The 12,412-nt window shown below is 34.5% G+C and overlaps 1 protein-coding gene across 5 annotated transcripts in view; it reads left to right on the forward strand.

The window, feature by feature from the left end:
- AP3B1 (adaptor related protein complex 3 subunit beta 1) overlaps positions 1-12,412 on the forward strand; it is a 157,263-nt gene that overhangs the window by 71,473 nt on the left and 73,378 nt on the right. For all 5 annotated transcript variants that reach the window (XR_004746162.1, XR_004746161.1, XM_035309919.1 and 2 more), the window contains exon 15: positions 7,895-8,071. Coding sequence is in view for 3 of the 5 variants with exons in the window: in XM_035309919.1 (XP_035165810.1) it covers positions 7,895-8,071 (177 nt within the window). In the remaining 2 variants the exon portion in view is untranslated. The remainder of the gene's footprint in view (positions 1-7,894; positions 8,072-12,412) is intronic.

Raw genomic sequence — 12,412 nt, forward strand, 5'->3', positions numbered from 1 at the left:
AGAAACGTGTTTCAGAACTGTTAGTCAAACTTCAGATTATGTAGAGACAATATAATTGTACTGTAATTGTTCATATCCAGAATTTAGAGAGGCTGAGATATTGCTGCTAATTATATGTCAAATAAGTATAACCTATTTTGTAATAATCACCTGTGTTTTCAGAAAATACAAGCAATAATTTGATTAATAATTACAGTCTTGTAAGTTGTGGATAATCTTATCATATGCATTTTCTGGCACTTCTCCAAATGGAGTTGTCATGTTACTAACACATGTTTATTATAAGAGAGAAAATAAATATTTCATAACTATACTATTTAACATTTGTAAATTTTTGTAGCTAATACTTATTTTTTAAAATTAATACCTTAGTGAATGTATTTCATGTTATAAATACAGGGAACTTTTTTGAAAATAACATTTTTTTTTTTACTTTGGATAAAGGGAAAAATAAGACATGCAATACGTGAACCATTGTGACATACTAGCATTCTACAGTACTGAGACTGTAAAGAGTAACAGAAGATGGTGGTATTGGAGAACAGTCTGTGGAAGAGTGGTAATAGAAATAAACCAAAAATCAAAATCTGAATCTGAACCCTGCTTCTTGTTCAAGAAAGGAGCTGTGACAGAGATGTTGTCGGCTTTCTAGAATGGTTGTTTTAAATCTTGTTTGACACCTTTCACTGTAATTTTTAAATAACAGCTGCCTGAAATTTATCTTCCCCAGATTTTTTAGAAGTTTGGATTGTAAACAAGAGTTTCTTCCAACTTTGTTTTTAATGAATAGCTTTCCCAATGCTGTATCATTATTCTGAAATAACTTGCACTTTAGAAAATGTTTGAAAATTGCTTCAGACACTTCTGAAAAGGATAAAGATTTTTATTCATGTTTAGAAAGCAATATTTGGACTTTATAACTACTGAGGATGTGAGTTTAAAATTTAATTATCTAATAAAACACTACTGAAATTTCCTAGATTTAACCGTGTAATTTAAATATCTCACTGTAGGCAAGAATGATTGCAAGTTAGCAACATAGTTGCCTCAGTTTTTGTCCACTATAGGATATAAAGACACAAAGAAGTGTCAGGAAAAATTTAACAACAAAAATGCGGAATACACATACGTACACACACAGGCACATACGCTTTTGTTGAGGTATGTTTTACACAGATGTTTGCTTTCATAGAATCATAGAGTATCCTGAAGTAGCCATAAGGATCATTAAGTCCAGCTCCTGGCTCCATGCAGGACCAACCAAAAATCAAATCATATGTTTGAGAACGTTGTCCAAACACCTCTTGATCTCTATCAGGCTTGAGGCCGTGACCACTGCCCTGGGGAGCTTGTCCCAGTGCCCGACCACCCTCTGGGTGCAGAACCCTTCCCTAACCCCCAGCCTGACCCTCCCCTGTCCCAGCTCCATGCCGTTCCCTCGGGTCCTGTCGCTGTCCCCAGAGAGCAGAGCTCAGCGCCTGCCCCTCCGCTCCCCTCGTGAGGGAGCTGCAGGCCGCCATGAGGTCTCCCCTCAGCCTGCTCTGCTCTGGGCTGAGCAAACTGAGGGACCTCAGCCGCTCCTTGTACATCTTTCCCTCCAAACTCCTCACCATCTTTGCTGCCCTCCTTTGGAGGCTCTTGATTAGTTTTATACCCGTCTTCTACTGTGGCTGCCAAAACTGCATAGAATTCTCAAGGTGAGACCATACCAGCGCAGGACAATCACATTCATCGACTGACTGGCTAGCAATGTCATTCATGATTCATCTCAGGGTCTGACTGTCCCTTTTGGCTGCCAGGGCACACTTTTGAATCATGTTGAACTTGCTGTCAACCAGAACCCTCAGATCGTTCTGTGGAGCTGCTCTCCAGCCTCTCGTTCCCCAGCCTGTATGTATAGCCAGGGTTGCCCCATCCCAGGTGCAGGATCTGGCACTTACTTTTTCTGAGTTTCATGTGGTTATTGATTGCCTAGCCCTAGCTTTTCAACAGCTCTCTTATTTTTACTGACCTCTTCTGTTAGCAAAGTTTTTCTGTGCTCATTTTTTCAATTTGGATTTAAATTTAAGAGACCTACCTTAGTCTCTATGCAAAAGCATACCACTGTCTTGAAAGGACTCTTGCAGTTAGACAAAGGAGAAGCAACCAAATATAATATTGAGTGAGCTTGAAAGTAGCTGGGGGGCGGGGGAGAGTGAGCAAAGAAATTGGTGCTTCTTAGAATTGAATTGAATTTAATAGTATGTAAAACAGCAGAAAGAATGAACAGAACTATGTACAGTTCAAAAAAACACGTAAGGTAAAAACGAACCTTTTGATTGTTTTGCTATGTTTTAGTTTAGGTAAACGTTGAAACACCACTAAAATAAAATTGGTGGGAACTGGATGGAATGACATTTTGCATTGGTGCCTGAATGGTTATAAGCTTCACTTGTGTTAAGCTGAAATTGTAATCCTCAATGATTGAGATGCCTAAAAATCTTCCATAGCAATGTTTCATTCAGGTCATCTGATCTGAAACTTGCTCATTCATACAGAAGATCTTCAGAAGCCATTTAGAAAGTGACAGGATGTATAGTGAGCTAAATATTATATGACCAACTATAATAAATGTTAGGAAGTTCAATTAAAAAATACAGAGATCTTGTAGATCATTCACTCTTTTTATAATAAAACTTTAGAACTAGGTCTGTTTCAGTTTGCCCTTTAACTAATGTTTCTTATATATCTAAAAAGAGTGTTTATTTTTCTTCCTTTGTTTTTCTATGTTCTCATTTATACCTTAAACTTTCACCTCAGGTGTGCCTGAGAAAAGATCTATGAGATCTATTTTGTTTGTGGTATTTGTTGAGTACCCAGACCTGTACATAGAACAGCTCAGTCTAGCTATATTCTAGGTTCTTCAAAAGTTGTAACTGAAGGTCTGTTTCTTATATAAATAAATAATTTTTTTTTTGTGGTTTGTATTTTTTAAGATATTAAGAGAATAATTGGATCTCTCTCTCTCTTTTTTTTTTTTTTTTTTTTTTTTTTTTAAGATCAAAAAAAAGTTACCATTTGGCTTTTAATCTGCTAATGTGTTGTGATACTGGCTGAGTCTGAAAGTCCTCTTAATAGAGTAGCCTCATGTTCAGCAGTGGCCAGTAATTGCTGCTTTAGAGATAAGAGTTAAAATACAAGAGCAAGTTAATTATAATGTTCCTTCTACACACCTTCTCAGCCTCTGCCTGGTGGCTTGAGATTGCTGCCTGCATCATCATGTTCAGTAATCCTAAAGTTGTAGTCTAAATAACCTCTCACTGTATTCTTTATCTCTTATAAACCTTTCCCTCTTCTCTTTGTCTTTCCTGATACTTGTGTGTTTTTTGAAATGGGGAGACCAGAACTTGCACGCAGTAGTCAGAATATGAAGAAATTTTAAGCAGTGGCATGATGATTTTTTTTTGACCTTTTTGGTCTTACTTTTCCTATAGTTTGTCTTCCTTTTGACTTCTGCTGAACGTTGAGTTAATATTTCCAAAGAATTGTAGTTTATGATCCCAAGATATTCTTCACTAGAAAGCATTTGAATTTTGTATGTTTAGATATTTTTTTGAAGTTTTGTTGATGATATTTCAAGGACATCTGTGTTACCTCAGATCATTTAAAAATACTAATAAGTCACTTGCAACTCTTCAGGCATGGTTTTAGTTTAGATTACCTTGAATAATTTTGTGTCAGCAGACTTTGTCACCTTATTAGATAACTCCTCAGTTACTCTCAGCTCTGTTGAGCAGCATGTTTTCTCCTACAGGCCCCTGAGAGACATCTAATGGTTTTAACTTTTGTTTGTAACTGTTTTTCTGTCTTTTATATTTTTTAGTGCTTTTTAATTAATGAGAGTACCTTTTCACCTGGTAAAGGATAGAGTTTTTACAAAGATGCTGATGAGGGGCTTTTTCAAAAGCTTCTAGAATATTTCCTCATTATATAATCATATCTATTTTTTTTTTATTTTTTTTTTTTTTTAGAAAATACCTTTATTTTGAAACACCTATAGTCCAGAATTTGTCTAAGTGCAAATACTAGCAGTTTTAATCTGAATTAAGTTTGAAGTGGGTTGGCTATACAAGGTTAATTAAATTGGGTTATCACCTGAGACTTTCTGTTATACCTTTTATTCATGTTGACAGTTTGACATTATCACATCAAAATCCCCTTTCCATTTCTGATTCCAAATAAACTTTTAAAAATTACAATTTCAAGATGCAGAAAATCAGACTTAATTTGCAATTTGTTTGAATATCTACTTGTTTTGTGACAAATGTAGATAACCAAAACTGGTCTTTTTAAGTTGTACTTTAGCCTGGTATTTTGTGTAATAAGGTTAGAGCTGAATAACAATAACTTCTGAATTATGATGCTTAAAACGATCTGTTAAATCTTTATAGATGTTTTTCTCTAACTGCTGTAAGTAACCAGAATCTTAATTTGAAGGGAGAGGGTCCGCCTGTTTTTTTTTGTTTTGTTTTTGTTTTGTCATTATTATTATTTCTAAATATTTATTTATTTTCCTCCAGACAGGTAATGGGTTAAAATGGCTGTAGAAACTGCTTTGTGGTACCGAGGCTTGAGAAGTGCACTTAACCACTTGCTCAGGGCACATAGAATAAAACATAAGGCAAAGTAATTTACAATCCTGTTTGCTTTTGAGGACAATGCAGAGCAGGACAGAATAATGGAAGTATTATTTCCAGCATTTTTGCCGATTCAAGGTCCCTACTTATGCTATACTGGAAAAGGCAATGAAGGTCTAGAAGTGGCTTCATTTCTTGTTTGCTGTTTTGAATGCTTTGGAAACAATGGCTGCAAGATCATGCACTTGGTATTACATGGTTGAGGACTGCAAGACTTAAACAGGGAAAAAAGAAGTTTGAAAATATTGTGCGATTTTGACCCGAAATGAATCCAGTGACACGGAAACATTGGGTTCATCAGCTCCTCCTATACTTTTCATTAAAATGGCTTCCACTTAGAGGTTGACTCAAAAAATCACTAATTGATATTGATTCTCATTGAACAAAATTGTGTTTAATTTATGCTATATTTATATAGTAAGCTAAACACCTGATTAAAAGGCACACTCTCATGAGATATGTTATCTGGTTTCCATTGTCACAGTTTTTCAAACTAAGCTTTGGTTTGCTTATTTAACTTTCTAATATTATTTTTGCAAGATTTACATTTTACAAACTGGTTTAGTAGAGGGAAAAATTATGAGAATATAACAGTGTACATTTAAATATTACAGTGTGCTTTTGAAGTGTAGTCCTGGATTTGTCCAGGAAAAGTATAATTCTAATGTTAGTCTTTCATAATATGTACTATTTTTGAAATTAGCCTGCTTTAAGAAGTATTTTTGCTTTATGAAAAGACAGTAATAAAAAAGGGATGTTTCTAACAGGCTGCTGCCCAAAATGGGGTAGTTGGTGTTCTCTTGTTGAATTCTAATTTTTTAACAAGTCTATAATGAAATATTTAAGAAAAATAAATCTAGCATAACTGAAATCTGAAGTTGCCCATATATTCTTATTTAGAAGTATCTATCTGTACAGCAGGCAACTTGAACTGCTCCAATACTGGAAAATTTAATGTACCACTCAATTACTATTCTTTAGCCCAATTTAAAATAATAGATTGGGAGCGAGGTCTTAATGCAGTGTAACCTTTGGAACATTAGAAATAACCTCTTTCCCTTCTGAAATCAGTGTACAGTAATGATATCAGTCTTACTGTATTACAAGCGAACATTTTCTAAGTACATTTGAAGTTTTTATACTTAGCAGTTGTTCAGCACCTTGTTCTCCTCTCCCATACCAAAGGTCTCAAGACCATTTAAATTTTTTTTATCAATTCACAAAAAAGTTTTCTTCATCTTATTCAATATTTATTTATATTTATGTATCTTACATCACTGTGTTATAGCACTCTCAATACAATATTTTGCCAATTGTCTCTGCCTTAAATGTCTTTTCAGAGGGATTTGTTGTTGTTGTTGGACTCCTCTGTTACCGATTTCCATGATACGGTTGATTTTTCTTTCAGTAGAAGCAATCCTTTGTTTATATTTTTATTATCTGTGTATTTGCAGCAACGTGCAATATAAAGTCAGGTACTTTGAGGCTGATATTATTCAAAGAAGTTCCCAAACTTTCTGGAGCAGTACAACATGGTTAATCATTAAAATTTCTTGTGGATATAATCAGTATTTCTTCAATATGGTTTAGTGAGACATTTATTAGGGACTGTGGACCATGGTTTGGAAAATACTATCCTGAACCTTGGTAGCAGTTTGCAAGGTTGCAAGTTGACTTGCATTTATTGCCTTTTATGACTGTAACTGAAAAGTAGTACTTCCAAATTCTAAATGCTTAAAGGGTAGGATTCTCAGCAGTTGTTTCCCATTGTAGTTCTGACACATATACATGCAATATAAATTATGGGCAAATGCTAGAAAAGTAACTAAAACATAAATATAAGATAGTAAGAACAAATGTTTTGAGAATCTCAGTGATGAATTTCTCAAGCCTGTCTTCTCCTGTGAATCTCACCTAACACCGAGCTCACACTGATTTGAATGTAAGCTTATTTTAAAAGATATGTATATGGTGTAGGGATTAATTGAAGATGTTAGTTCGTGTTTTTACTTTGAAAAAAATGCTGAAAAAAATTAGCTGAAATTGCAATTATAATTGGAAGCTTTTCCCTGATTTTATTTTTTCTAAACTACATTCAGTCATTTTACAGGATAGAACAGTTACAGTTTTTCAAAAAGTGTCGAACAAGGATCTGTGTAGAACTGGCATTGCATCTGCAAACTGTGGTGATCAAAGACATGCTTCTCCCTAAATGAATTTTCTCATCACATGCTTTCTCCCTTCCACTCCAGGAAGAAAAAAATGTTTTCAGGTGGTTTATAGCACAAGTGCAATTTTTAAATTGACCACCAGGTAATATATGATAGCTCACATTTGAAAATCATGTGTTTATATTACCACATGTAACTCCTGACTGCTTATAGCTTAACTTTACATCAAGTGTGATCTTCAGCTGCCTTCTGTGTTGTTCCATTATGCTTTCCCTCCATCTGTGACAGTACTGTGCTTTTTAAGTCAGCACCATCTGCACTGGGAGTTCATCCAACAACTGCTCCTTCTAGTTATTTCAGTGAAATGCAGTCAAGTAGCTCCAAAAAAAAAAGACCTATATGAAGTTTCTCGTCAGAATGTTTTCACTTGAGTTAGATTTTATTCCAAAAAGGAGAAAACTGATTTTGAACTCCGGTCTGAATTCAGTGTGCAGCATGCCTTGCACATCTGCAAAAATAGGAATCTTAAAGTCTTAAAATTTTTAAACAAAAATGGAGGAAAGATAATAATAGTCTTAAATTCCTGTGCTTTTAAAGTTGGTGGGCAGGAGTTGAGAAAGCTTAGTTGTCGGAAACTGTGTATTTGGAAACTCTGAACATAGTCCCAAAGAGCATTGCTGTGTTTCAGCATAATCTCATGGCAAGCATTCCCAGTTGGACTTCAAAGACTTGGATTTTCTTCTGGCTACTGCCTTGTACTGTGAACACGAGGATGTCACTTCTGTGTTTCTCTGTTTGCATTCCTGCTCTATTTGTCTTCTCAACTTGTAGTGTGTGTTTTTTGGGATGATATGGGAAGATAAACATCTTTCATATGTATGTATGCTCAATCTACCATAATAGGTGTGTTGAACAGGATTTAATTTGGGTCTATATTTCTTTCATGGCAATTGTGCTTAAGCAGTATTTTGTTCCTACTGACCATTGTGCAAGTAAACACACATTCTTTGTGAATATGTTAACTTAGAGTGTGTTATGTTTTCTCAGGTTCCAGTAGCAAGAGCCAGCATCTTGTGGCTCATTGGGGAGTACTGTGAACGGGTTCCAAAGATTGCACCTGATGTTTTGAGAAAGACAGCCAAGAGCTTCACTAATGAAGATGACCTTGTAAAGTTGCAGATCTTAAATTTGGGAGCAAAACTCTATTTAACAAACTCAAAGCAGGTAAGGTTTAAATACACAAGAGTAAGTATTTAAAGTCACAGTGGTTTTTGTGCAGTCTATATAGACAAGTGGTAACTTCTTTTATATAAATAACTAAAACTAGTCAAAGTTATTCTATGAAGAAAAGCTGAACATCAGGTTTTCAGAAGTCTAACAGCCCAAATCTAAACAGGAGTCCTTGAGTATGGGCTGTAAATATGAATATATTGATGAGATTTGTAGATTTTTATTTGATTTGATTTTTTTAGTTCAGGTAAGTAGAAAAGAAGTACAAATTGTATAAGTAGTATCAGACTGGAGATTTTTCAGCTGTGATTTGCTGTTTTCTGGATCAAACAGCAGAATTTTCAGGGGACTGCTGTCAATTTGAACAAAAAGCTGCTCCTTTTTTGTTCGGGTATCTAAAAGAAGATGCTAGCAACAGGCCTCAATGTCTTTCCATCAGTGCTCATCTTAAATATATTGACTGCTTTCCCTTTTCTCTGTATTTCGTATTATTTCACTATACCTTTTGAAGAGATCACAAGGTTTTGATCATCTCTAGTGATAATCTAAAAATGTCAGATAATAGAGAAGGATGAACTTAGATCTCCATAGCTGTGAGAGGTGCCAACTGCCTCATTCATCTCAATGACAGTACTGTGAACTTTGTTACTTCCTAGCTATGGAATATAGCATCTTGACACTAATTTTTCACTAATTCCAATTATTACTACAAAAAGTTGTAAAATGTTTTCCAAATATATAAGGAATATGTTGTCTGAGATATATATGCTTTTCTTGGACTGCTAGACCTCTTTGTTTTCCAGTAGCTTTAACAGCATAAGATCTCACATCTCTGCAACTGTGATTCTTAGCAACTCTTTCCTTTAAATCTGTATCCAACTGCAGACTTCATCTGAAACTTTATTCTGTAGGGCATATGGGAGATGAACTGTCTTACCTCCTATTCAGATAAGAACAAATGCTTGTCCTTTGTTCATGCTTAGCATTAAATAATCTAAAATGGGTGAGTAACAAAAGGTAACTTCCTTCTGTCAGTGCTCATCTTAATGAAAGTTCTGACTGAGCTAAGGTAAGATTGGTTTGATTATCTTAATTGTCTCCTATTGGCACATTATGTAATATTTACTTATTTTTCTAGATGGCCAAAAATCCATAGCCTGTAGTGAGATGGTGATTTTGTGAGACTCCTTTTCCGGTTTCACATAATCTTGGTTTGAAATACAATAGTGGTGATAAAGCAGAAAAAACTGTCTCCTGAGATTTCTACTAAATGATGAGTATCATGGAAGGGTGTTTTCCTCTTTTAGTTTTAGGTTGTGGAGTAACAAGTTTTCTTCTCAAGTCATCAAGATATTCACATACAGAATTTGAAAAGAGTAGGTTGATTCAGTAGGTTGATTGAAACATTTCTTTCTGGAGTGACTGCAGTCCAACCACTAATATTCCCGTATTTTTCAAGTTTCAAGCCAAAGGTTGTACACGTGGTTGCTCAGTTGTCAGTCTTTCCCTTTCCCTCCATTTTTCTGTTTTCTCCCGGTGTATCCCCTACCCTACACATAGTTTTGAATCCTTTACCTGTTTCCTCCAAAGTCTCAAAGATACAATGTGTCTTTAATGCAAAGTAGTGTCAGGACAGCAGAGAGAGACTTAAAAACAAACAAAAAGACTTCTTTCCCCAGATGAGGGTAGGACAGATAAAATTTATCTGTTATGTCTTGTTTGGAGAAAAGCAAAGAATTCTGGGGTGAATATGACTTTATTTTTTTCACTATCCATAGAATGTAATATTTGATTTGCTGTTAATTTACTTAGGCATGTATCCAAATAGTTAATGCAACATGTTCTCAGGAATACTTTTAAAATTCAGTGTTTTTCATAAGAATTTCCAGTAATATTCTTTAAATCCCATGATCATCTCTTGAATTTGCAAAGGCTATTTATAATTTAAAAAACTTCAAGTTCAGACCTATCTGGATAAATATATAGTAAGAACAGGCTTTCTTGTGGTTGTCTGTGTTGTTTAGTAAACTTGCTTCCTTTTTCATCACTTACGGACATGCGAATCCTTGTGAATAAGCTATAAAACTAAGTGGAGGTCATGTGAGGGAAACAGTTATGCAGAAACAATGACACCTAGCTGTCTGAGCTGTTTGTTGCATGTTATAGGAAGAATACAGGTTTTGATGTGTTTCTGTTGTGTAACACAATAGGAGTCATGCTGGAAAAAGTCCCAGGTAGTTGTAATGTGTAAACAGTTTGTTGAATGTAGTTTAGCTCAATATCCTTGTTGTACATGTCTAAAGTATCAAGTTACTGCAAGCTAATGATACCAAAGAGTGAATGAATTGCTGCTTCTCTGCCACTGTAGAGACTCAGCCATTGGTGATATTTGTATTAAACTATTCATCGAGCAGAGGTCCGCCAAAAACGTAATGGCTGGTAATATAGGGCATGCACTAATTTTTTTAATTAGAACTCTTGTAGCTGGAAAGTTCTAGAAACATTTCTAGAAATATTGCTGAAGGATAACCTGCTGCACACCTTTTACATTGGCCATACCAAAATGTACAAACAATAGCAACAGTTGCTAAACCAACAGTGTGGGTAAAAACAAGAGCTATTATGCCTAAATAACGGGCGTGTCCGGATAACAACGGATGTTGGCATATGCTATTGGTAATAAATGTATTATTTCTGTATATTGGAATGGTCTGTCTTATTGTACTGTGAAGCAGACATGGTGTGCAGATTCTGTCATATTTCACCAAATTAACTTGCTCAAATAATTTTCAACTTTTTACGGATGTTCCTTTGTTGGTAAAACTGATGAGTATTCATTAATTTATTTTCAGTTTTTAATTAAAATTGATTTTTTCTATTAGCTACCTCCATGTAGAAAAGCTTCTCTGACTTGTTTGGTTGAATTGCCATAAGACAAGAAAAAATAGTGTTTCCAAGTTATTTTCATAAAAACTATTTATGTTGTCTGCAAGGAGACTTGCAGATATGAAGCATTCTTCCATATATGTAGTATCTTTATTTGTATTGGATGATATGGAAGAGCTCTTTTAGGGGAAAAGAAAAAGGAAAGGATCATGGAGAAGATGAACCAATTAAAGAAAATGCAGTCTCTCAGGATCAACTCTTTTTCTAGTTCATTAGTACTCATCAAAAAGGTGTCCACCATGATAGCAAGGCCCTCAACTTTTCCTTGCTCTCTAGCAATTCACTGGCAAACACTTTTTTTTTTTTTTTGTAATCTGTTCTGCTGAGCTTTCTACTATGACAAGAAGGAGGCTTGTTTCGTTTTACAGAGGCGAAGTGATGACAAAGGCTACTAGAAGTAGTCCTCATATAGTTCAATCCAGGCTACCTGAGGCCACTCCCTTCCAATTCCATATTGATTAAACAACATAAATCATGCTTAAGTGCAGATTACATATATTCTTTCCAGTGTAGTTGTTTAAAATGTTATTCCATGATATAGAAATAGCTGCCAGAAAGCTGTAAAACACATATAGAAAACATTTCTCTTTTTCCAGCGCTAAGTACCTTGGGGGAAAGAATGGTCTTTTCATAGCACTATTCTTGGACTTCATAAAGAAAAAAAAAATGTTGCCCTGAATTTTTTTTTAATTATGCTTTTATTTTTTTTACTCTAATGTAATATGACTAATTTATTCAAATGTTTGTTATACTTTGGTATGCTTCCATATATTATATTTTTTATGGTTAAAATAAAAAAACAATTTTTATTTACTGTGTACGTCACAAGAATTAATCAATATGCTGAAAAATATTGTACAGATATAGAAAAACTCTAACTTTCATCCTCAAAGTTGAACTTTTCCCAGCATATATTGTATGTCACAAAATCAAATGTTTTTTTTTCCATTTTCCTCCCCTCACATAACTGAAACTGTAACTGTTGTAACAATAGCATGATAAACAAAATTTATGTAGGAGCCTGTTTCTTTGTATAAAGAAATGAAATTCTCATTGACAATGCTTTAACCCTGCGTTATTCATCTAGTCTGAGTTGTTATACTAAAAATTAACTTCCTTATGATGGTAAATTATTTTTCTTTTTACTATTTGCTTTAGTATGTACAAAGTGGCGTACTTCTTTTGAATGTAGCTAATGGATACAAGTCTGTTTGGTATTATAGCTCTGTTTACAGTATTTCTAAGGTATAGGGAAAGTCGTCCTTTTTTTTTTTCAGTTTTAAAAATTTAACTGGATTATTAAAATTATTTAACACATGTTAATATTATCAGACATCAAATTAGGAAATCCTATTATGCTGTAAAAAGCTGTGATAATATAAGTTGCTC

Source organism: Oxyura jamaicensis, chromosome Z (assembly GCF_011077185.1).
Source record: "Oxyura jamaicensis isolate SHBP4307 breed ruddy duck chromosome Z, BPBGC_Ojam_1.0, whole genome shotgun sequence".
Lineage (NCBI taxonomy): Eukaryota > Metazoa > Chordata > Aves > Anseriformes > Anatidae > Oxyura > Oxyura jamaicensis.